The 22,540-nt window shown below is 38.0% G+C and overlaps 1 protein-coding gene across 1 annotated transcript in view; it reads right to left on the bottom strand.

The window, feature by feature from the left end:
- LOC121513684 (CUB and sushi domain-containing protein 3-like) overlaps window positions 1-22,540 on the bottom strand; it is a 309,293-nt gene that overhangs the window by 2,813 nt on the left and 283,940 nt on the right. Inside the window, exons 61-70 of the mRNA XM_041793592.1 lie at window positions 22,353-22,526; window positions 21,702-21,775; window positions 20,271-20,382; window positions 7,489-7,668; window positions 6,942-7,007; window positions 4,180-4,338; window positions 3,660-3,772; window positions 2,827-2,914; window positions 683-772; window positions 325-466 (exon numbers count right to left, since the gene is read on the bottom strand). Of these exons, the coding sequence (XP_041649526.1) occupies window positions 325-466; window positions 683-772; window positions 2,827-2,914; window positions 3,660-3,772; window positions 4,180-4,338; window positions 6,942-7,007; window positions 7,489-7,668; window positions 20,271-20,382; window positions 21,702-21,775; window positions 22,353-22,526 (1,198 nt within the window). The remainder of the gene's footprint in view (window positions 1-324; window positions 467-682; window positions 773-2,826; window positions 2,915-3,659; window positions 3,773-4,179; window positions 4,339-6,941; window positions 7,008-7,488; window positions 7,669-20,270; window positions 20,383-21,701; window positions 21,776-22,352; window positions 22,527-22,540) is intronic.

Genomic DNA, 22,540 nt, shown 5'->3' with positions numbered 1-22,540 from the left:
TCATCTCCATCTGTTATTGTGTCATGCTTTGAGCCTCTCACATGTAAGATCCTGCATCAAATGATGGACCTCACAGCAGCAAAGCACTCTATGGAAGTCAGCCACCTTGTACTGTTTAACTCATTTTGATGCACAATTCCTCTTTCTGCAGCTGTGCAAGCATCTAAATAAATCTGGCTCTCTCAAACTTTTTCAAAAATCAAAACTTGTAAAATATCAACACGGGAACCACACTGATAAAAATGTTCTATTTTCTGTCAAACAAATGAGTTGATAAAGGCTACACTTAGGTTACTATGGAAGACAGAGGGGTAAAGCACATACCGTTGTTTGTAGAGATAAAACCCAAGGCCTGCAAAGATGAGGGCAAAGAAAGGCACAAGGATAGCAACAGCAACAGAGCTGCTGTTTGTGGAGGCGTTGGTTTCAGGGTCAGTGAGTGTAATATTCTCTCTCACGCTCAAACCTACAACAAAAACATTATATTTAGCAATAGAGGATGGGAAATAGTCAATATAGAAAATGTGGTATGAACTGAGATTTTAAGATATCCATATTAACAAAATGGCACAAACAAACAGTGCAGAGAGTAGATGGAAAAAGAGAAAGATACGTATCATCCGTGGGTGACGATAATGATGATGTTGATGATGAGGGTGATAATGGAGAGGAAGATGCTCACACAGATGACAAGTCAGAGACGCAGCAGCCAGTTGATGTAGAAGACAACCATAATGATCACACCGATAATGATCAGTGTGACTGTGATAATCTTGTTGAAAACAGTCATGAGACGATGACGACAGGAATGATGAGCACAAGGAAATGGAGGACAATGATGTAGAGGTAAATAATCTGTCTCATGCTACATGACTGCTGAAATAGATGGCTGACTGTGGGTGTTAAGGGCATCAAGGTCACAATCAAGTGTATGTATACAGATGCATCTCAATAAATTAGAGAATCATCTAACAGTTGGATTTATTTCAGAAGTTCACATATTACACAGGTTCATTTTACACAGACTGATATACTTCAAGTGTTCATTTCTTTTAATTTTGATGATTATGGCTTAAAACTAATGAAAACCCAAGATTCAGTATCTCAGAAAATTAGAATATCATGAAAAGTTCAATACTGGAGACTCATGGTGTCACAATCTAATCAGCTAATTAACTCAAAATACCTGCAAGGATTTCCTGAGCCTTTAAATGGCCTCTCAGTTTTGATCAGTAGCCTACACAACCATGGGGAAGACTGCAGACTTGTCAGATGTTGGAAACATGATCATTGACACCCTGCATAAGGAGGGTCAGACACAGGAGGTCATTGCTAAAGAAGCTGGCTGTTCAGAGAGTGCTGTATCCAAGCACATTAATGGAAAGTTGAATGGAAGGAAAAATGTGGTAAAAAAGTGCACAAGCAACAGGGATAACTGAAGCCTAGAGAGGATTGTAAAATGAAGCTCATGCAAGAATTTGGGGAGCTTCACAAGGAGTGGACTGCAGCTGGAGTCAGGTCCAGGATATGGGCTACAACTGTTGTATTCCTTGTGTCAAGCCATTCTTAAATCAGAGATTACATCAGAGGTGTCTCACCTGAGCCTAAGGACATAACTGGACTGTTGCTCAGTGGTCCAAAGTCCTCTTTTCAGATAAAAGTTATTTTTGCATGTCATTTATAAATCAAGGTCCCAGAGTCTGGAGGAAGAGAGAAGAAGCACAGAATCGAAGCTGGTTGAAGTCCAGTGTAAAGTTTCCACAGTCAGTGATGGTTTGGGGAGCCATGTCATCTGCAGGTGTTTGTCCACTGTGTTTTATTAGATTCAAGGTCAGCGCAGCCATCTACCAGGAAGTTTTAGAGCACTTCATACTTCCCTCTGCTCATCAGCCTCATGGAGATGCTGATTTCATTTTCTGAAAGGGCTTCACAGTTGCCCACACTGCCAAAAGTACCAATACCTGGTTTAAGGACCATGGTATCCCTGTGCTTGATTGGCCAGCAAAATGGCCTGACCTAAATCTCATAGAGAATCTATTAGTGACTGTGAAGAGGAAGATGAGAGATACCAGACCCAACAACACAGAAGAGCCAGAGGCCACTATGAGAGCAACCTGGGCTTCAAAACACCTCAGCAGTATCACAGACTGATCGTCACACTGCATTGCTGCAGTAATTCATGAAAAAGGAGCCCCAACCAAGTGTTGAGTGCTGTACATGTTCATACTTTTCATTAGTCTAATATTTCTGTGTTAAAAATCTTTGTTTTTAATAACTGAAATAATTCAACTTTTTGATAGTATCTTAATTTATTGAGATGCACCTTTATTATAAATTATAAACTGACAGAGAAAACCTTTTGCAGTTTGTAAGGCCTAAACAAGATAAAACCATATTATGGAGGCTATTTGTGGATAATATTCACCTCTTATTACAGCAGTAGATTAAGATGAAATGCAGGGGGAAAGAAAAGGAATGCAAGAAAAAGCAAAAGGTAAAAAAAAACCTTTCTTTGAGCTCTTATGATTGTATTTATTCCATTAAACTTGTCTGAAAACGCTGACTACCTTTTTCAGGTGGACTTTGGATAACGTCTGTCTTGCCAACTACATTCAATGTCTCGAATCTCACTTTTAAAAGAAAAAAGCTTTAGCTGAAATGTCTATAAAAAACCCTTTGGTTTCATGCTCCATGCATACGTGCTTTATTTCAAATACGCAGAACATATGTGTTGGCATGGCTGAGGTTTTGAAAGGAATCCTTTTCTTTAGTGCAAAGATGAAAATGAAGTGAAGTGGGCATTACTGTATTAGAAAGGACACATACCAAGTCTCTGTAGTCCAAACTGTCCGTAGTCTTTACCCTGTATGAAGCCTTGGAACACATAGCTGCCGCCCTCAGGCTCAGCTGAAACCTAGAGGAGAAAATAACACCAAGCTTTAAAAATTATATTTTTCTTGGCACATTAGAGAGTACTGTGTCTTTTTTACACCACATCAAAAACTATGTATGGTGTATTTAGAACAAAAACACCACATTGTGTCACGCTGTACTTAAAAATAACAGCTTTGTGTTTTGAAACTCCTCTGTAGTAGTCTACAGTATACTATCAATAGCCCAGCAGTGTGCAGTCATCTGTCACACAGCGTTATTAAATGAACCTTGAAGTTTATTTCAAAAGAGGAACTTCAATTCAACTAACAAAAAAAAAAACTGTTCTTCAGTTGATTCTAGTGACTTAGTTGTCAGGTATGTGCCTGAGCTTATTCAGCAAATAGTCAACATTGGAAGGCTGAAGTGGATCCTACTGAGCCCTCAGTGCATCTGATGTACAGCCAGTGTAAAAACATGTAAACAAAAACAGACAATATGCCAGGAAATTACTATTCCGTTGGCTGTCACACTTTCTTCTCATGTATTGTGCTTTTCCTTCCTTTGTTGGCACAGTAAGTAAGATGATAAAAAACTAATAATGAGGAAATATTGGCTGTCCAAAGAAAGCTTTTTTATGGCTGTGGGGTAGTTACCGCCTCGTTCCCTGCTATATTCTACTAGTCAGTCTGGCTGAAATATAAATAAGTATAATAAAAACAGTCACAGCTCTTGGTTACTTTCAGAAGATCATTGGCCTTCAGCCTCACATTCCTGTGTATACTCACAAATCCATCCATTGCCCAGGTCTCATCAGTAATCCTGTTCAAAGAGCTGTGGGCCAAAGCTCTCATCTGGTACAGCAGGAGCATTAGCCGTGCCTCCTGGCGCTTGTACACTCCTACAAGGTGGAGTACAAGAGGAAAACAAGAAGACGTGAGAATAGAGCTGAGAACACTTAGGGGGAAACATTTCAAAGAAAGAAACAAAAAAGAGAAAGAGAAAACTTGAGAAAAGAAGATGAAAGAGATGCAGAAGGAAAGGATGTGAGATGAGAAATCAGCTGAGGGAGGAGGGCAGGAAATGAGTGACTACTTGAGTGGGCAGTTAGTCAGTCAGTGCAGACTAATACATCCGTCTTTAAAGCCAATAGTTAATTTCCACTCTCATGCATGAGATCACTTAGAGATTGACTGATTGACATGAGGCACCCCCAAAATAAATGGAAGTGGCACACAGGGTAGCGAGAGGAGGAGAGAGGAGGTGAAGGAGAGGAAGTAGAAGACAGATGATGTATAGATGACTCACCAGAGAGCAGAAACTCCATGCTGCTGTCTGTTAAGGTTACATTGACTTTTCCTGTCGAGGCATTAAAGCTTGTGACTGTCAAAGTCATCGGCTGTTTCTGGCCTTTGTAATCATAGGAACCCTTCCAAACAAAATCAGGGGCAAAGACGTCATCTGGAACTGCAGGAGATGAGAGAAAAAGACAAAAATACATTAAAATAATCACACAGATAAATTAAAAAGGTATGATAGTATAATGATTAAACCCCCCAATGACATGTACCTCTTATGAAAACACAACTGAATTATTATTTTTTAAAATACAACTTAATGCAGATTGAATACTTGCACCCACTCTGCAAAATGGAAAAAGCTATTTTTAAGTAGACCAGCTTATCAAACGTCTGGTACCAGTCTCTTAATTCAATTTGAATAATATCATGCTTCTCATATGCTTTGACAATGTCAATTAATGATAATTAAGTTCATTCTCCAAGAGATAACTCTGTATTCAATACGAACTTGTCATGACTTTTTAGATAATTTGAAACTGATAAAACTTTCTTATGCATTTTGAAGCTAACCACTATCTCCTAGTAATTAATTACTGGAAAATTACGCTTCAGTTATGTTGGCTTCAAGGTGACTGCCTTAATTGAGTATCAGAACCAAACCTAATACTTGGCAAAATAATTACCTTTTTATGTTTTTAAATCAAATCGTTTCCTGGGCTTGTAGGTACACGCTAGATTTTAGGAGGTGGAAAGGGGAATTTGATTCCAGATCATATTTTCTTTAATAAATCAATCAATCTTTGTTTGTATAGTGCCAATTCATAAACGAAGTTATCTCAAGACAGTTTATGAAGAGGGCAGGTCTAGACCATGTTCTCTGTTGTGGCCTAGTACAATCGATCAGTGTTAATCATTAATATTATAAAGAAGACTACACCCTTTTATAACGAAGACCAGCATTAATCAACATGAGCTTGAAAATTACTTTACTATTATGGGCTTACTTAGCAGTTTAAATGATAGATACTGACACTAGTGAGGTACATTACAGTGAGGAAGCACAAGAGATTTTCTTACTGAGTAGAAAACAGGGTTCCTATGCACTTATAAAAATCAAATTTAAGACTTTTAAAGACGTGAACCAAGAAAAATTAACACCACTTTTTGTGTAGTAAAACTGTCAAAAATAAAAGGCATATGAGATTTTTCAGTACACCAGGCCAGGGCTGGATTTTCTGATTTAACAAACTGTGTATGAAATGTCAAGTGGTATATGGCAAAGACATTTTTTTTGTTATAAACACCCAAATTTGATGGTTTCTGGCAATTACTGTCTCTTTTCTATCAATGTGCCATATACTGATACACATCTGCTGCTATCTAGCAGGTATGCTGAGCTTATTCTAAAGAATTTAACTATTAAAAAGCAGAATAATGCTTTTTGTAGGAGAAAAATGTTAAAATAAGGGTGGCCTACATGGATTTTTAAGAGGGCAACCTGGTAGCCCAGATGTTAGGGAACTGGACTAGTGTTTTACAACACATTCTTTGATCACTGTCATTCAGATAAAATGAATGAATAAATGAAAAAACTGAAAGGGTGTAGGCTGAAGCTGGAGTTTATTTAAACCTACTACTCTAATCTAAAAAAAAAACAAAAAACATAACATCTCATAAATAAACTAGAAAAGCACTCGGAGATGGCAGACCTCCGCCATTAGCTCCCAACAGTACAGAGTCCTTTAAAAAAATTCCTGGACCCAGACGGTGAGCCGGATCACTCCAAAAATCTAATCTGTTCTTCCTTATGCCATTTCTGACATTTCCTGAAAATTTCATCAAAATCCGTCCATAATTTTTCGAGTTATGTTGCTAACAAACTATCTAACAAACTAACTAACTAACAAACCCTGCCGATCACATAACCTCCTTGGTGGAGGTAATTAATAGCAAGAACAACACTGATGCATTGTTATTGTTATCCATCATGGATAAAAAATGCATTGTAACATAATCATATCTGAGTCTTGCCAGTGTAATGTATGTTTTTAAATTGCTAAAAGAAGAATTCCAGGTTTAGCCTCCTAACTGACAATGAGATTTGATATTTTTTCATATCTTTGGTTTTTAAAATATGAATGTTCCTTTCTGGTTGCACTGACTGTCCCTCATTTTAAACAGCCTCTAAATACTTTGCAGTAATTACCTACCTTATTATACATTATTTAAATTGTGTTTTACTCTGCTAAGTCTGTAAATTTTAGTTCATTTAGTTGGTGGAATAGAGGATTAGCTGGCTCAAAATAGGGTATTTTGCTAATGATTTGTATGGCTTTCTTTTGCAATTAAAAAATGGAGTGTGTTTGATTCATAAGCATTTCCCCAAACCTCAACAAAGTATGCCCTGTACAGGACAATGAGTGAGTAACAGGGAGTGCACAAAGATTTCTGACTTGCCTGCCCCAAAGATGCTTTTTCTTTTTTAATTTTACGGTTATGTCCTATTAGAAAATGTTAAGCAATACTCAAGAAAATTGTTAGCCATTTTAATTCCCAATAAATCACCATGTTGCATCAAATAAATCACTTAATTGTATTGATACTGCATTTGTTTAGTTTATTTTCTTGTGATAATAATTAAGTTAAAAAACAATACAACATAAGAAACTGTGAAAGAGAGATGACAAAACATGCCTTAGCATCAATGCAAATGATGCACAGCTTGCTCTATGCTAATCCCCTGAAAGCTTGTGCAAATGCAAAACTCACCATTTATTTTTGGGCTTGGTGTCCCTGGTACGGGTTTGACAGTTTTCTCATGTGATTTGGAACCAGCTGCAGAAAAACATAAATATGTATGTCACAAAGCTGTAGTGATAGACAGCAAGAGGATGTTGAAGAAGTATCTGCAACATGCTGCCTGCAATAAACTTTTCCTCAATTTTGAAGGGTCTCTGGTGACTCAGTTCTAACAAACTCTAACAGATCAACACACGTTTAAAAGGGATCTAAACAGGCATGTTGTAATTAGCTGACAGCACATCGACAAGGTGTGTTTATAGGGAACATCACAGAAACCACAGTGCCTCATTATATTTGATTAGTGTTTTATTTGACTTAACTATCAGGGAACAGTCGAGCAAATGTCACACAAGACAGATTTTGAAGCGCTTAGGGTATTCACACACGGTTACACTCCTGTAACCTCTCTATCCTCCACCTTTATGCACCTGCAAATCTCCCCTCAGACATTTTAACTTTTACTCCTTCCGCCAACTCCATCATCCGCCCCCACACACCTCTGCCAGCCACGTACCTCTGCAGACAGGCACCTTGCCAGTCCAACTACCATCAGAGCGGCAGACCCTATGCTCCGAGCCCCCGGAGAGGAAATAACCTGGCTGACAGGTGTACACCAGAGTGTAACCGTAGGAGGGCAGGTCTAGACCCACGACGTCGGCATTGGCCGGGCTCCTCGGCTGCTTGCAGGAATGAGCTGGAGAGGGAGCAGAGGGCAGACACATTAGTACAAACATCTACACCCACACACACATACAAATGGAGACAAATACACAGAGTCAAGCACACACACAGAGGTACGGATAGACAGGGAGATAATTAAGCACTCACTTGGGGGAGAGAGATGGAGAGGTTGGGGAGGTCAGAAAAGAAGACAGAAAAGGAAGCTCATGGATTTTACAATTTAACTGAGTCCTGGGAGCTATTAGGAAGCATATTGATACTTTATGCCAGATTCCCATCTAATATAAATACACTGTGGATGAATATGAATACACTGCTCAATAAACCTACAAATGAGGAATAAAATCAAGTGAAAAAAAAATTCAATTGTTAGAACAAATTTGCTTGTACCCTTGGATTGCAATCCAGCAACACAAAGAAGTGTCCACATATTCAAGGATGGAAGACAAAAGTATACAATGCTAATCGGTGGCCTTGAAAAGCTTCTGTAAAGTTAAAGGTATTGTAAATCTAATGAGAGTATTCCTTCTTGTAAGTGTGCATATTTTGTTTGCAAGGTCACTCGTGGAAACGTCAAGGAAGCAGAAGGCTGTAGTCTTCAATAGCAGGCTTTTAAGCACACCCATTTTTCTGCTCTGAAAGAAAGTGAGCTCACTAGAAATCACAGAACTACAAAAATGTAAGAATATGTCTTTAGTTCTGGAGTTTTTCCAGACAGTGACTCAATTCTGACCTTCAAGACTTTGACTTACTTTGCTGATCAAATTACTGCAACCAAAAAAGCAGGAAGGTAGTGACATGCTGATTCCAGATAGCACTGTAAAGCTTTCACTGAATCAGAAACTTGGGATAAAAGCTGTTACTGCTGTGTTGCCAAAACACCCTCTGCTTATAGAACATATTAAATATGTTCATTCTCTCATGAGTGGGTTGAGTATACTTAGTTTAATTTTTCACATCAACAAACCCAACAAAACAAAATATTATGCAAATCACTTCGCACCACCAAAACACTGAGGGGTTGAACATTCAGGCTCCAAGGCATCAACAATAATGTGAAAATAGCAAAATTATTTTCAGCTTGTGAATGAAAGAATATGTTGCCAGCTGTCAAATAGGAGACAGCTGCAACTGAGTCAAAGCTCCAAATGGGTCCTTCATGGTGTGTTAATGGTATTAGACGCAATAAGGGGGAAATGGATGCCAGGATGAAACCCAGTTTCTGGGCTTTATGAAAGACCAGGAGACTGCAGAAAATTCTTCTTACTTCATACCACCTTTGTTGGTTGGTTACACTCTGTGTGTTCACCAGAGAGGGATGTAACATAATGATACTCCATTCCTTTACTTCAATGGTGATGGTATTTTTATTCTCATTTTTCTCATTATTCTCATGTGTCTTCTCATTTTTGACCCTCAAATTCGAGTTTTACCCACAGGCTTCTGAGATTTAATGATTTAAAGAAGTTAATTATCTTTACTTTGCATCATTTCTTCTAGATGGTAAGACCAATCCAACCCTACATGACAAGAATATATATAAAAATAAATCATTTTTGGGCATGTTTTGAGCAAATCAAGAGAACACACAATAAAGATGACATATAAGACAAAAGATGGAAACTTGATCTGCAATAAGAGACAAAAAAGTATGCAGTGAACGAGATATCTGACGTGAAGATCATGTAGCAACAGAGTTCAAAATCAACCAGTAATCATCTAGCCAGCAGTTTCAGGGCAGGAAAAGACTGAAAATCTAAGGGCCTATTCACACTAGGCATTACAAACCATGCCTATGCATGTTTGTACCCTAAGTCCAGTTCGTTTAAATAATGTGAGCAGTCTGTACTGCACTCATGCACGGAGCAATTGGGCCTGGCACAGATGGAAGAGGTGTGCTTTTGCACAGTATGGTTGCTTATGTACATGCACAAGCATGGGTATGCAACAGGAAATTTAGATATAACAGAAGCAAATCAATATGCAGCCTTGCATAAGAAACCCAGGAGTGTTAGAGGGCCATATCTGACCAAACAACTTAAAATAAGCCACAAAGAAGGACTGTACAGTATTGGATTTTTGCTGGTATCCCATGTGCCAATATTTACAAATTCCTTTTGGTAGATATCAATATTGATATGATATACAAATGAAGTCCAGAACAAGGGATGTATGATATTGGATTTTTATAGATATATCCAATATGCCAACATTCCCAAAATCATTTTAGCTGATACAGACACAATACTGATATTTAAATGTAGTTCAGACCTAAAACCTTAGTCCTGAAAACATACAATTCAAAGTCTGAGGATAAACAAAATAACACATTTCAGTCCATAAAAACACTACAGTGTAAGGAATGATTAAGAATAAAGAAAAAGACTTCAGTTTAAGTAGGTATGTTGATCCAGCCTAAAACTCCATTAACCTATCTGTCCAAACAGCCAGTATTTACAGCTTATATCAGCAGATTTTTAGTGCCAAAACATTGGTGGTAATTATGGGTAGAAAGTTCATATCTGCCGATACCAATGTCAAACAATGATATTGTGCACCTCTATTCAGTGCTAAACTTCAAAACAACCTTTAAGAAATGAGGATGAACAAAGAAAACTTCAGCTGATGAAGGTCTGGTTGTCCTGCCTAAAATCTTCACAAACTTATCCCTACATACCTCCAATATTAACAACGAATATAGGGCGATATTTTCTAACTGTCAGCAGAAATATACCTATTTGTCAATACAAATATTTAAAGTTTTAGGCTAAAATCAACAGATACAGATATCATACGGATACAATTGTGCATCCCTTTCACAAGGTCCAAAGTTACCGTCATTATTTGTGTAACAGAGACTGCACTTCTTGTAACTGAAGTATTGTTTGCGTTTTAATGTCAAGAGACACATGTACAAGAGGTATATATTTTTAGACCTTTTTAGGCTTGGAGCAATACGAGTGCAGCCTGAGTTGTGCTTTAGCATGGTATGGGTGAACTAAGGGTTACACTAGAGTGTCCTTAGGCTGCTTTAATGCTGCAAGCCTCCATGCTCCAACTTTTTGCTCAGATCTAACTTTGAGTTTTTCTGTTCACAATATTCTTTAAAAGGTGGCTTGTATGAGACTCCTTTTTGAACAACATGGAATCACATACGAATGTGGCACAAATTTGCTCTGAAAAGATCGAAGTCCACATGACATGACTTCTTCAATCCTTCATACGAAAATAAGATCTGCATGACACACATAGGAGCAAAATATCATAATCAGCTTCCAGTTCAAATGCAGTCAATCTACTGATCTGCAGATTAGAGCACTTTAAAGTTCTTTATGTTTTTACATTTCATTTTAAGTAAGGACATTTTTTTTTTTAAGTATATCAATTATGAGATAAGCTTCAGTTAAACTGACTCAAAAACAGCTGATAGAAATTTCTTTCTCTGAGCTTTGCTACTGTGAGTAGGTATTAGACATAAACAGACAACAGTATGTTTTTGTAAATGGGCAAAACTCAATTAAGCTACAAAAGCTAAGCTACTCTATGGGGTTCCTCAGGGTTCTCTCCTTTGTCCTCTTTTATTTTTCTATATACATGAAGGTCTGTAATAATGTCTGACCCTTGCTATTTGCTGATGTCTTGTTGCTTCTCAGTAAAACTTTAGTACACTGGTTGTCATATAAAGAGCTTTTGTCTATTTCTGTTGTTTCATATGAACAGACCCTCACTTAATATACATCTGTCTCTATGATATATTGAATCAAAAATAATTAAATATATATGTACAAAGATTTGCAAAATTACACAAAAATGTTTGTGGATAATAATGAAATAACTTGAGACCATAACATCAAATTCCAAGGAGTAAAATCTGGCAAAAAGGTACTTAGTATGGAAAAAAAGATTAGGAAATTAATGGGTTTCTCAATGGAGTTTGTTCATTAATAAATCCTTCCACTATTTTTACTTTGTATTACAGTTTAATTTACTTCTCCCCTTTGTAGAAAGGACAAACATTATGAATTTTTGATATGATATGTATTTAACCTGTGTCTACGTCAAAATATTATAAATTTCAACCAATCAAAATAAATTGTAAAAGTTAAAAGCTTTTTGTTTAATTAATTGATATTATAAGAAGGACTGCATCACAGGCAGATTTCCTGCATAAAGTTGGTTATGTAAAGCTTTCACCTTGTTATCAGTAGCCTATATATCTCTGTTCTCTTCAGAAGGCTGCTATCCTCACCCCTATTTTAGTCTCGTTTCCACCCTTCTCATCAGTGTTTCAGAAAACTAAAACATCTGTTTTTTCCATGTCAATTAGTTTACAGCACGTGAGCGAGAAACCTTCTTTTCAATGGCGTGAAGATACGTTCAGATATAATGTACCAATGAATCACATCAGAACTTTTTGGTAACAGCAATGGGAATGCATTCAAAGCAAACTAGAAATTTCGAAAAAGAAAAAAACAAAAAACAAAATAAGATGTACAGCACAATCAGAAAGTATTCAGACCCCCTTTACTTAAAAAAAAAAAAGGAAAAAAAAAGTCATGTTGCAGCCAGATGCTACAGTCATCTAAATTCCTTTTTCTCTTATTAATCAGGGCTCAGTACCCCATGACAAGGTAAAAATAGAATTTAAAAAACAAAACAAAACAAAAAAACTAAAACTGAAATATCACATTTACAGTGTTCAGATCCCACATTAAATTTAGTTCAGGTCCCTGCCATTTCTCTTGATCATATCTGAGACGTTTCTACAGTCCATCTGTGGTAAAATAAATTGACTGGACAAGATTTGGAAAGGGCCCTGCGATTGAATGGCGACCTGACCGGGGTGAACCCTGCCTCTCGCCGAATGACAGCTGGGATAGGCTCCAGCCGCCCGTGACCCCTAACGGGATAAGCAGTGTAGAAAATGGAAGGATGGATGGATGGATGGATGAATTTTAAAGGCACACACCTCTCTTTAGGAAGCCTCACAGCTGACAATACTCTGAACAGCAGTTTGGCACAACCAGGACTCTTCCAAGAGCTGACCACCCAGCAAAACTAAACTTGGGGAAGAAGGGCCCAAGTAAGAGAGGTGGCCAAGAACCTGATGGTCACTCTGACTGAGCTCCAGAGATCCTGTGTGGAAATGGTACAAAGTTCCAGAGGGACAAACATCACTGCAGCCCTCCACCCATCTGGGCTCTATGGTGGAGTGGCTAGACAGAAGCCCCTCAGTGCCTGATAAATATGTGCTCTTAAACCAAAACCTGCCCAGCAATGTTCTCCCCAAATTCGACATTTGTCATGACTGTTAGAGCAGTTGAAATCCCACAGGTTCTTCCTTTTGTCCATCCTTCACAACACTGTCAGAAACAAAGTTACACACAACACAACATTACTATTTGGTCATTTTTAACTCAAACATTTCATCTTAAAATGAGATACAACAGTTATGGAGGCTTGCCAACATCTGTTTTTTCCCAGATTTGTCAGTAGTTTTTCTTGATCAATTCAATAAATAAGTCAAAGCTCTGGAAGTACAACAGGAGTATGAAGTTAAAGTTAGATGCTCAAATCCAACAGTAAACTCACTTGCTTATCCCAGTTACACAGTGGCTATGTATGTTAAAACTTTCTCAGTGAGTTGATAAGTCTTGCTCTGATACAGTGTTATTTTGGTCAACTAAAACTATGACTAAAAATGTTCATCAAATACCTTTATTCCAAGAAAAAGACTAGACCAAAACTAATGAAAAATAGATATTTGATGACTAAAACTTGAATGAAAAGTTAGTTTACCTTTTGTCAGGATGACTTTGTCAACAAGACTAAAATGTAATTTAGTATTTGTTGGACATTCAAAATCCATGTAATTTCTCGGCTGTTGGTAAATCTGTCAAAACATGACATATTGATAGTTCTTGTGCATTTCAGCTGTAGAAAGCAGGGAACCCCGGTTTTGTAGGGTGCATAGAACACACTAACAGGATTTGGTCCCAGATTTAGGAAAGGGAATAACTGTTTGGAATAAAAGTAAAGACAAGGTTAAGGACCTTTATAACTGACTATAACTGGACTAAAATGTTTTTGAGTTTTCATCAACTAAAACTATAAAAGGTAGAAATGACTCAAATGTGAACAAAACTAAGATGTTTTTAATGTAAAGACCAAAATTAAGACTAAAATTGAAAATAGTTGCCAAAATCAACACTGCTGTGAAATACACTGCCTGGGCCAAAAAAAAGTCGCCACCAAAAAAAGGTCACACACTCTAATATTTCGCTGGACCACCTTTAGCTTTGATTACAGCACGCATTTGCTGTGGCATTGTTTCGATAAGCTTCTGCGGCGTCACAAGATTTATTTCCATCCAGTGTTGCATTCATTTTTGACCAAGATCTTGTATTGATGATGGGAGAGTCTGACCACTGCGCAAAGCCTTCTCCAGCACATCCCAAAGATTCTCAATGGGGTTAAGGTCTGGACTCTGTGGTGGCCAATCCATGTGTGAAAATGATGTCTCAGACTCCCTGAACCACTCTTTCACAATTTGAGCCTGATAAATCCTGGCATTGTCATCTTGGAATATGCCCGTGCCATTAGGCAAGAAAAAATCCATTGATGGAATAACCTGGTCATTCAGTATATTCAGGTAGTCAGCTGACCTCATTCTTTGGGCACATAATGTTGCTGAACCTAGACCTGACCAACTGCAGCAACCCCAGATCATAGCACTGCCCCCACAGGCTTGTACAGTAGGCACTAGGCATGATGGGTGCATCACTTCACCTGCCTCTCTTCTTACCCTGATGCGCCCATCACTCTGGAACAGGGTAAATCTGGACTCATCAGACCACATGACCTTCTTCCATTCCTCCAGAGTCCAATCTTTATGCTCCCTAGCAAACTAAAGCCTTTTTTGCATGCCAATGATTTGACCCTTCTTAAACAGACTAACATCTTTTCCCCGACCACAGGATGTGTCTTTCGACATGGTTGTTTAAGAAATGAGAAATTACGCATTGCATCAGCTGGGGTTATATAACTTGTTGCCAGCTGAAAGATAATCACCCATGCAGTAATTATCCAATAGGAGGCTCGTACCTATTTGCTTAGTTCAATCCAGGTGGCGACATGTTTTTTTGGCCAGGCAGTGTATCTAATGAGGCATCTCTTTGCACTGCCAGGTACAAGAAAAAGTGCTTCATAGTGTAAGTTGTGGAAACAGTGTCTTGGGATCAAAATAATTAAATAAATAATTGAGTAAACTGCCTTCTGGCTTTATGAGCATGAGTCCATGTAGCCCATTTAAAATGACAAACTGTCAACACATGTCCAGAGTGGTTGCAGATTTTGTGGACCATGAATGCAGAAGACAGTTACAAGGCCGATGAATTGTTGTATCAAAGACGTGTCATATCCTTCGTCAAGTTCTGTTGACAGTACCATGCTTATTTACACTTCAAACAACACAGCGGGCTTTACTCCTGAGATTGCATCAGGCCTCAACACACTTTCACTTCTTCTGTCACACAACATGCAATGTTTTTAGTTCAACTGGATATCCCTGATAGACACAGACGTATTAGTTAAGGACATAGACAGATAGAGACAGATAGAGGCAGACACACACAGACACAGTCCAGATGATGGAAGTCAGCCAACTCCATAGCAGGGGCACAGGAAAGGGAACAAAGTTCACTTTTTAATTGTGCTGGTGTTTTCTTCTCCGTCTTCTTTTCATGGGTTTAGTTCGGTACCTTAAACAGTGTGAGCAGTGTTAGTGCTAAACACTGATGACATTATAGCCACCTGTGCAATTCAATGCAGTCTGCTGCAACAGTTCTTCTTTAAATTTCACCTCTGCCTTTTGTTGACATGGTCATTAAGGTCATAAAATATACATATTGTATATTTACTACTCAAGCCATAGTGGGTTGTGGTGGTGAACTGGAGTGCATTATATTTGAAAGTGTTCGTTACTTTGCTCCTGTCACGTATGCTCATGGAGTGGGAAAAAATTAGGAACATCTTTCGATTGAATGCCCTCCAGTTCACCACCTCCGCCCACTGCGACCTAAATAATGAATGTAAAGTAGAATTATCACCTTTCTGACCATGTCAACAAAAACTGGAGGAAGATTCACAAAAATAGAATTGATGTTTGAGCTGTTGTGCATTAAATTGCAAAGGTGGTCATAATGTTATGTTTGATTGGGGTGTTTCAGATTCAGGCTTAACTAAAAGCCACCAGAAGTCATTCTTATGTTTATTATGGCTTCAGATTTTCACATCTTTTGATGTTTATGCTTCAAGGCACTGAACTGTTCATTGTTGAGCTTCAATACATCAAAATGGCTTGCTCATAAATTTGTCGATTTGATGCATGTTGCATACCCGTAAGCAAAAGCCTTCTTCTGATAGAAAGTTAACATGATTGAGACTCAGTAAAATTAAACTTGACTTGTGTCCATTGCATCCATTACATGGAGTGCTGTGTTGATAATCCCTTCAGGTTTTTGCTTTCAGCAGCAGAACAAGATTGGTTGGCTTCACTTTTAAATCCATTTTAGTGGCTTCACAGTAACAGAAGACCATTTAATCTTTGAGAGAGGTATTTTAGAGGATTTATGACTGTTTTGACCGAGGGTCAATGCAGAGAGCTGGATCCATACAAAAGCACTCATATTGAATACATATACATAACCACAGCTTTTCCCCTATGTATTATGGGCCAGACATCCTGCACATCTGTACATCCACCCTCACGGCTGTGCAAGTGAAAAATGAATAAAAGGAAAATGTTTTGCATCAACAGGCCTAACACGAACTCAACGATTTAGTCTGTAAAATACGCAGTAACCTTTTTGTTCATGTTTTATGGATCTCAAGTCATGCAGTAACTATACCTACTCTTAAATTCACAGGATCTAAAACGCAGTGTTCTAGTTTCATGAATGTGCTATCATGTGTCTTCACAAGTTTAACATCTAGGTTGCAGATCCTTCATGTTGGAGTAACTGATGTTACATGATTTATGTGTAGTTCTGTATAATAAGAACATTTTATCAGAAAAAACTTTGTATTGAAAACTAACCATACAACAAATCATCCTAAAAAATCTGTATCATCAAAATGTGTCTGTTTGAAACTTAATTAAAAAAGTGACTTTAAGTAAAAGTTATTTTAAAAAACTGAGGATTTATTCATAAAGTAAGGACTCCCAATATCTGTTGACCATCAGAGATACATTTCTCTATTTTAATTCCAGCAGTAACAATGACAGCACGAGGGCAGAAGAAAATCAATACATTTTTCAAACCACCACAGGCGATGGACCAAAGCCAGGGTGCTGCTCCTGAAATGCTGCACCCTCAGCAGAGACAGACCAACCTGACGTGGAGACTGCACCTGCTGAACTGAGCGAGTCGGGAAAGTTAAAAGCCTCAAAGCACTTTGCCCCTGAATGAAATCTGGACTGGCTGTCAGAGCACTATTTCAGTGGGCGGCTTTACAACATCACTGTTACATGAAAAGAGAATAAAATATGTTATTTTATTTTTCTACTGGAAAAGTAAATGCAGCTGCAGGTAACGAGCTGAAGATGAAAAATACAGGAGCCTCCAAAGCCTTTCCAATTGATTCAATGTACCACTAGAAAAGTCTTTACCTTTAATACAAAATCACCACACTTGCAATGAAAATAGTAAACTGATACTACAAATGTTGTCTATCGATGAATTCACTACTATGGTCTTTGAATTTTACATTTAGAGTTTCTATGAACTGGTTCATCATCAGTTCTTGACATTCATTACCCCTATCTGTCCAGATCTGATTATCATATCTAAGCACCTAGTGTGGCATATTTCCCTATGTTCCATTCTCATTAAAAATTGTATTCATCATGTAATTGACTCCTGATCTCAGCTTGTCACTATGGCGCCCAGCAGCAGCACGCTAAGACGGCACCAATAAAAAAAGTCTTATTTTGACCTTTCATAAAGCATCGCTAGAATCTTTACATATATCTATATAATAATGATAATGATATTAATATGCATTAGGTTTCCTCAGAGGAGAGTCAAGACAACTGGTTGCTGATAATTTGAAAGTAACTTCAAAGAAATTAAATTTTAAAGATTGAAAGTCTATCTACATAGTTAGAGGTCTATGTTTCATTTTTGTTGAATTATTATGGATATTGGCATTTGTCTTCAGCCCATATACAGATACATCTCAATAAATTAGACTATCTTCCATAAGTTGATTTATTTCAGTAACTCAATTCAAAAAGTGAAACTTATATATAATACAGATTAATTACACACAAACGGATATATTTCAAATGATCACTCCTCTTAATTTCAATGATTATGGCTTACACCTAATGAAAACTCAAAATTCAGTACTTCAGAAAATCTGATTATTACTAAAACCAACCTAAAAAATGATTTTAAACACAGAAATGTTGGACTACTGAAAAGTATGACAACGTACAGCACTCAATACTTGGTCACGGTGCCTATTACATGAATTACTGCAGCAACGCGGCATTGCTTGTGCACCTTTTTTCCCCACATTTTTTCCTTCCATTCAACTTTCCATAAATTTGCTTGGATACAGCACTCTGTGAACAGCCAGCTTCTTTACCAATGACCTTTTGTGTCCGACCCTCCTTGTGCAGGGTGTCAACGACTATCTTCTGGACATCTGTCAAGTCAGCAGTCTTCCCCATGATTGTGTAGGCTGCTGATCAAAACTGAGAGACCATTTAAGGGCTCAAAAAACCTTTGCAGGTGTTTTGAGTTAATTAGCTGATCGGGAGTGTGACACCATGAGTCTCCATTATTGCACTTTTCATGATATTCTAATTTTTTGAGGTACTGAATCCTGGGTTTTCATTAGCTGTAAGCCATAATCATCAAAATAAAAAGAAATAAACACTTGAAATATATCAGTCTGTGTGTAATCGATCTATAGAATATATGAGTTTGCCTTTTTGAATTGAGTTACTGGAAATAAATAAACTTTCTGATAATATTCTTATTTACCAAGATGCACCTGTATGTACATGAAGATTTTTCTCTTTACCAAACACAGCAGTCAGTCACTGACAGAGAGAGAGAGAATGCCATCTCTAGTGCCAGTTTGAGGAGTTTGCTGAAGCTTTACTTATATTATATTAAATTGTCTTACTCTTACTGCTCTTTAATCTTGACTTCCCCGTCACCATGATATCAATTAATGAAATAAGAAGAAAGGGTATGCTCTGTGTCTTTAATTTTTTCCACGAAAAAGCAAACGAGGGGGTCATTTAAAGACATACGTAAAGCATAAAAGGCCAAGGAGTTCTCGGATAAACAAGTCTGTGATGGAAGACTAAGTGGATTCTTCTTAACTGTTGTCTGTTCCAAAAATTTACAAAAAACCAATAATACTAAGATATGTTATGATACGTTCTTTAAGAACGTGAAAAAATGCTATTAGAAGAGCAAATTATATAGTCTGCAGATTTGCTCTATGAATTATCTTATGTATGCGGCTTTTGGAAAACAATATGAATAAATGTGTTCAGCATATTAATGTGCTGTGCCTGCACACAACCTCATGAATGTACCCCATTTGTTTCTATGAAGGGAGTGTAAATATTAAAGACACCTCATAACGTAACCCAATACAAACAGCAGAGCCACAAACTGCAGACTTTAAAATGACCATGAAGATTTATCAACTCTTGTCTAAAAACAAAAACTGAACTGGATTACCCTCTTGAATGTGGGATTTAAAGTAATGATCTCATAAGAAGCTGCTTTAGTTTTCACAATGTGAAACTAATAAACTGGCTTCAGAGAGCATGCACAATAAAAGACAGCATGATACACATTTTCAAGGAAACAAAAATCTCTTTAAAATATCCCCTCCTCCCACTGAACACACACAAACATAACGGCTGGCTGCACAGTAGATCTGGCAGAGAATTAAGGCAGGTATTACAATTTTCTGCTCTCTCAGCACCATTGTCTCCAGGAACTCAAGTAGGCGTTACAACTCAGGGAAGTTGTGGAATCAAGATTACAAAGTATCAGCTGAATCCCCACATCATAATACAACTTGACTGTTTACACTGCAAGTATATGGCTAAATGCAGGCTATAGAAAAATATTTAAAAGGTATATTACCATTAAATATGCTGCATACTTGATTAAAATACAGCGATATAAAAATCAAGTGGCTTTTCAAAGCAACTGGGAGAAACAGCACAACTCTTGTTTGGTGTTAGTCGACAGTTCAGGTGGTTCAAGCGGTTCAAGCACAATGACAGTAATCACAGTCAACAGCTCTCTCTCAGAATGACTGGGGCGGCAAGGGGATTGAGGCACAAACTGCAATCTACTAAGAGGTCAAAAGTTAGGGCAGGATTGGGTGAATAAGAGGAGCTGTACTGAAAGAAGACAATGACGAAGGGAGAGGGGTACTGCAGAAAAGCGAAAAAAAAAAAAAAAAATAGCAGAGGAGATAAACAGAGAAAAAATGCCAGAAGGGGGAAATAAAAAACAAAGGCAAGGTAATACAAAGATAAAGCGTGAGAGAGCATGGCGAACAATCACTCACGGATACAGGTAGGCTGGGTGCCAGTCCAGGTAAGATCTGGCAAACAGAGGCGGGTGGTGGAACCCTGCAGTAGGTGTCCCTGTTGGCACTGGAAATCCACTCTGCTGCCCACCTGGCCACAAACAGACAGCACACAAAGTGGAGAGAGTCGATACACTGATGCAAATGCCAATAAGAACCAAGCATCAAATCTAAAGAGCTGTGAAAAAATACTGCACACTGAAGGTTTTTTCCTTTTTATAATGATTATCTGTAGTGTGTTGAGGCAGATGGAGGCTATTCCTGGTGGCGATGGCCCATGTTCCTGTTCTCAACTGATGTACACATATTAGAAAGTGACAAAGCTTCTCCTTCAAAGACTTCTTGGTAAGGATATAGGGCTATAGCTGTGACGAAGCAGACTTTTTGGTGAGGATATAGGCCCATAACTGCACTCTGTTATCTGAATAAATGACTCATTTTGAGCAACCATACCATCCCAATCGACCATTTCAAGACAGTGTCGTCACAGAACTTTTTTACCTAGTGCTGTCACATACTGGCAAAGTTGTTCAGCAATGCAGAAAATGCACGCCATTACAAGCAGTGATCCAAATAATAAGCTGCCTCTGCTTTCATATTGGACAAATTTCATATCAGAAATTCCATTGAAAGTTGTGGAGAAATTGTTTGCACTTAACTCTTAAGTGACACTTTAGGAGGAGCAGGGAAGAAATAAAATGAAACACACTGGCTGAAATTATCTCAAGGGAGCCACTGAACACACCAATGGTCATCATATCAACATTTTTTATGTGATTAATCTTTCCAATGCTCCATTTGCACATGCTTGAATGGTAAACATTTCACATTACATAGCTCTATATAGGACTGATTCTCATTTACATACACAGTGGTAGAGAAATACAGAATGCTGTATTCTGTTTAACCACCTGTGATGGATACACCAACATCACTGCTCAGCTCTAACACACACAGATCATCATCCAGAGGAATAAATAATGACTCTACCTGAGACATTCATCGCTAACTGCCCATTTCAAAGAGGACTAAATACAGGTAACACAGAAGAGCTGCAAGCTTTGAATGCTATTTTGATTTGATGCTTTATGTTCTCACACATCTACCTCTGCCTCTGAGGTACAACAGTCAGGCTGCTTCAAGTATTGATTACTCTGAGATTTGTTGAAGAGCTAAATAAAGTAAGTGAAGGAAATAGTTCTGTATATTACAGGCCCTAAGAAATCCGATGTGCACTGCTAGTTTGCTAGATTTTAAACACCTATCAAATAAACTTGTCACCAACCTGGGAGATAATTTTAGTGGTCCAATCTGAAATATATTTTCTGACACACATTACCCTCAGGTTTAAAGAACGTAACAGCATACAAAAAATTCCATCCCAGGTTTTGCTTAAGCCTGTTGCCTTACCTTAAAGCCTGTTGTGTAATTCATGAAGCCATGCTCCGGTGTCCCTGGATTTTCACAAGTGGTTCTCGTGGGCTCTGGAACAAGAAATCATTGTAATGATGAGCAGGGGGATTACAAGAGAGCAAAAAATGAAACTATGACAGAGGGACGATCACCGGTAATTTCACTGTGGTGTATCATGTACCAGAGGACAATTACTGAAGCCTCTTGGTAGCATGAGCAGAGTTTGCCTGCCATCTTTAGTTTCTATGACAGTGAATTCCTTGACTTTTAAAACATTTTAGAAATATAAAGTTTTGAGGATTTATTTATCACTGCGGAGACAGAATTTAAATTAAGACACATCCTTTTGATAACACATTTTTGGGCACTTAATGTTTTCTGCAACATTCCCTGAGGTAAAATTCTACAGAATTTATTCTGTTCTTGTGATTTAGCTTTACATCCATACCAGATGGTGATACTGGTTCACCTCAACTGAATAAGCTGTTTTAAAAGAACCAATGGAGAATGATCAGTCAGAAGAGGAATTTATTCAGGAGCCTTGTATTTTTCTCCAATCTTGCTATCTGTAATGTAATTTCATTTCAATGAATCATAACTGATTTGCATCCCAGTATGAACCTGCTTTCAAATAGATTTTCAGATTACCTATACATCGAGGCTGAGATCCACTCCAGGTGCCGTCATCCTGACACATGCGTGTTGTTGCTCCCACCAGCACATAGGGGGAATTGCAGCTGAACATCACCTCAGACTTGAAAATGAAACTGCGTCCTTCCCTCCGTCCTTTGGCAGGCATGCCGGGGTCTCCACAGAACTTGGCTGCAGAAGCACAA

Source organism: Cheilinus undulatus, linkage group 8 (assembly GCF_018320785.1).
Source record: "Cheilinus undulatus linkage group 8, ASM1832078v1, whole genome shotgun sequence".
Taxonomy (NCBI): domain Eukaryota; kingdom Metazoa; phylum Chordata; class Actinopteri; order Labriformes; family Labridae; genus Cheilinus; species Cheilinus undulatus.
This window is presented reverse-complemented; position numbering and strand designations above follow the sequence as displayed.